This window comes from Salvia miltiorrhiza, chromosome 6, assembly GCF_028751815.1.
Source record: "Salvia miltiorrhiza cultivar Shanhuang (shh) chromosome 6, IMPLAD_Smil_shh, whole genome shotgun sequence".
Lineage (NCBI taxonomy): Eukaryota > Viridiplantae > Streptophyta > Magnoliopsida > Lamiales > Lamiaceae > Salvia > Salvia miltiorrhiza.
This window is the reverse complement of record NC_080392.1, coordinates 2,369,457-2,372,722: the sequence shown is the minus strand read 5'-3', so window position 1 is coordinate 2,372,722 and position 3,266 is coordinate 2,369,457. Positions and strand designations below refer to the sequence as shown.

Below are 3,266 nucleotides of genomic sequence, written 5' to 3'. Positions count from 1 at the left end.
AACATTTGAGATTTAAGGATTATTTAATTTTTTTTTTAAATTTTGCATTATGTGTAATTACATATGCATATGAAATTGACTCTTAATAATAAAAGTAACGTACATTCTAGACAAATTGTTAGTTCGGATTATGGATGTCAAGCTAACTCATTCGGTTTCGGATTATTTTCGGTTCGGGCTAGTCGGTTTTTTTATTTTTCGGGCTAAATTTTTTCGAACCTAACCCTAACCCATTCAGTTTTGGGCTAGCCCGCTCGGGCCCAAAAATTTACGATTTTTTGTGTGTGTAATTTTTTTTATGTGGATAATCATATTATTGTAATAAAAATATGTCGTGCTTTTTAAATCAAAATATTTCGCCTTATTTTAGATACAAAAATTAGTGTTATTTTAATGTAAATTTACATAATATCTAATTTTAACTTTGTTTCCGATAAAAATTGTATATAGATATAACATAAATTACTATTTTTATTTGACTTTTATATCATGAATGTTTATTATTAATCGTTAGAAAAAATCAAAACATATTATACAAGAATCAAAATGTTATTATCAAATTAAAAAGTAAAGTATTAAAGTTTAGAAATCAATTATTAAGAAAGTGTTCGGATAATCGGGTCAACCCATTCGATTTTCGAGCCAACCCTATTGGGCTCGGGATATTTTTGGTTCGGGCCATTCGGGCTAAATTTTTTTTCGGGCTAAAAATTTTCAGCCCTAACCCACCTTTTTTATCGGTCTATTCGGGTCGACCCGTCGGTTTCGGGCTTTTTTGACATCCCTAGTTCGGATGCTACCACAACATGACAAAAAGTATAGTTTTTTTTTTTTCTTTTTTAAATTTACATTTCAAACGAATTATTTCAATTTTTTTTCTATCATATTTATATAAAATAATAGGAAATATATTTAAGGGAGATAAAAAAAAACTTTAAAACGTGGACATAATATATTAGGGAAGAAAATAAAATATGATGAATTAAATTAAATTTCAGAGCCCAAAGTTTTCTTAGGCACGTAACTTTGGCCATTTGCAAATACATGACAATTTTTTTCGGGCTTGCAACTGCAAAACAAATTATTTTTTTTGGACTCAATTTATCCTACTTATGCTGAATTTTTGAAAATTTGTCCTGCAATTGAAAGCCTGAAAAAAATTTGTCCAATGTTTATAAAACGGCCAAAATTACAAACCTAAAAAAACTTCGGGCTCTAATTATTATTATAGAAAAAGTATAATTATATTAGCATAGAATAGATATTCCATTTGAAAATCAATCCTATCCATACACATCAAACAATATCTATGGAGTATTTATATTTCGTTTTGAATAGTACAATTCTTTTAAGGGTTAATAGTGTTTTACGTCCGAACTTACAACGTTTTTCATAAAATGTTTCAAACTTATGATTTCTCCTAAAAAACCTCGATCAGCTTTCAACATTTTTCATAAAATATTCCGTTATACAAAAACTATGTATAGAAATAACATTAATTTTCTTTTGCTTTTGCTTAAAGATACCACCACAAAATCACTGCAATTTAATTTCATCGAATATACATAATCACTATATTAATGTTTCTAGCTAACTCGAAGAAACCTCCGTAAAAATACCAGAATCAGTTGAAGAAGCAGAAGAAGAATACGAATCACTCAAGAAATCACGACTCCTAACATCATCAACTTTCCTTGCATTAACTCTTAATTTCTTCAAAAATATTCGGCACAACGTCCAATTTCCTATTCGAACCAAATCCTGCAAAAATTGTAATCCATCGAAATAAATAAGAGATTAGCCTTAACATTGCCTTTCTTGTGCAAATTTGTTTTTCTTATATATATAAAAAAACGATTTAATATACTTCTAAAAAACAAAAAACGAAATAGAAAAATACCTGATGAGTATTTTGTGAAAGAGCAAGGTAGTATTCATGCATGATCCACTGAGTTCTTCGCTTGGTGCGTCTATGAAATACGAAGGATTTTCTGATCCCAATAATTGGCATCTTTTTCGAACAAATTATTCGTTTAGGCGAACCGCTAGCCTTCCAAAAACCACACTCACTTGCTCTCCCCATTTTTCTACCTTCCTTATTGCAGAAAAAATACATGTCTTGCCCTCCATCACCTATACATATCATAACACATTTCTATTTATTAGTATACCACAATTTATCCCTATATATTGATACTTATTTGGAAATTAAGATAAAAACTTCTGATTTATAAAAGTAGGACACAAATAATAAGTAATGCACTCGCAAAACAAAGAGATGGTCTTGAGTACAATCGGATGTACCGTGCAACCAGGTTGCACCCGCACTTAGACTCTGATCTGCACTCTGACCCAAACCGGCCCGTAACCTGACCTGAACCGTATAAATGATGACTATTTTAGGTACGGGTCAGCCCGACTGTACGGTACACCCGGTTATACCCAAATTTTTGTGTTTTAAGAATTTCGAACTTACACGAAACTAAATTGGGCCGAAAATTTTTGGGTTTGCAAAAGTAGGACTACAATAATTAAAACGGGTTGTCCCAGTTTTCTGTGAGTCTAAGTTAATGTCCTAAAAAAATCTCTAACTCGTGTAAACAGTAATTAAGTTTTACCTGGAAGGTGGCATGGATCATAGGTGAAGACGTCGAGTTCTGGAATTACAAGAGCAGGCAAAGGATGGGAGAATGTTTTACGCGACAAATATTGGAAGACGATCTCTTCATCCGTGGGTTCAAATCTGAACCCAGGAGGCAATTTGCTCCCTCCTTCTCTCACTATATTCATCTGAGAGAGAGAGAGCTGCGAGAAGCTGAGGTATTCTCGACCTTTATATAGAGTGCATGATGGAGTAGTAATATATTCCCTTTCAATTTATTTTAATTTGTTTGCCTAACAATTTCTTTTTCTTGAAGCAACTGCTTTTGCCAAATTCAAACTCATGCATCCAATTTCTAGTTTGATTAGTTATAAATATATATGCCTTTTGATTTCATGTCTTCGCTTTCTTGCACGATCACTCACTTTAAATTATGGATTTCTGACATCTAAAGTTCACTTCTCCAATATAATACAAGATTCATCTCATAAAGTTTGAAATCTGATTCCTTAACTTTTTCTTAGTAGCTACATATGTATATATATTCATTTTCTAAGTGATATTACGATAATAATTCCGTTTTTGTAAAATTATCTGCAAATTACATACAACTCATCAGACAAATAATGCAACAGATTTAACCTAGCTAGAGAATATTGATAGA

At 31.4% G+C, this 3,266-nt stretch overlaps 1 protein-coding gene across 1 annotated transcript; it reads right to left on the bottom strand.

The window, feature by feature from the left end:
• Window positions 1–1,523: 1,523 nt before the first annotated feature.
• On the bottom strand, window positions 1,524–2,959 carry LOC130987860 (NAC domain-containing protein 83-like). Its single transcript, XM_057911565.1, has 3 exons — window positions 2,619–2,959; window positions 1,901–2,133; window positions 1,524–1,761 (listed from the first exon to the last, which is right to left on the bottom strand). Exons 1-3 carry the CDS (start codon window positions 2,788–2,790, stop codon window positions 1,591–1,593), a joined length of 576 nt encoding a protein of 191 aa, XP_057767548.1. The 5' UTR covers window positions 2,791–2,959; the 3' UTR covers window positions 1,524–1,590.
• Window positions 2,960–3,266: the final 307 nt, after the last annotated feature.

Excerpts from the sequence above, each read along its gene's own strand:
- LOC130987860 (XM_057911565.1), bottom strand. The coding sequence starts at position 2,790 with ATGAATATAGTGAGAGAAGGAGGGAGCAAATTGCCTCCTGGGTTCAGA. Across the intron at positions 2,134-2,618 it reads TGATCCATGCCACCTTCCAG|GTGATGGAGGGCAAGACATG; the intron begins GTAAAACTTAAT and ends TGATATGTATAG. Across the intron at positions 1,762-1,900 it reads TTTCACAAAATACTCATCAG|GATTTGGTTCGAATAGGAAA; the intron begins GTATTTTTCTAT and ends CAATTTTTGCAG.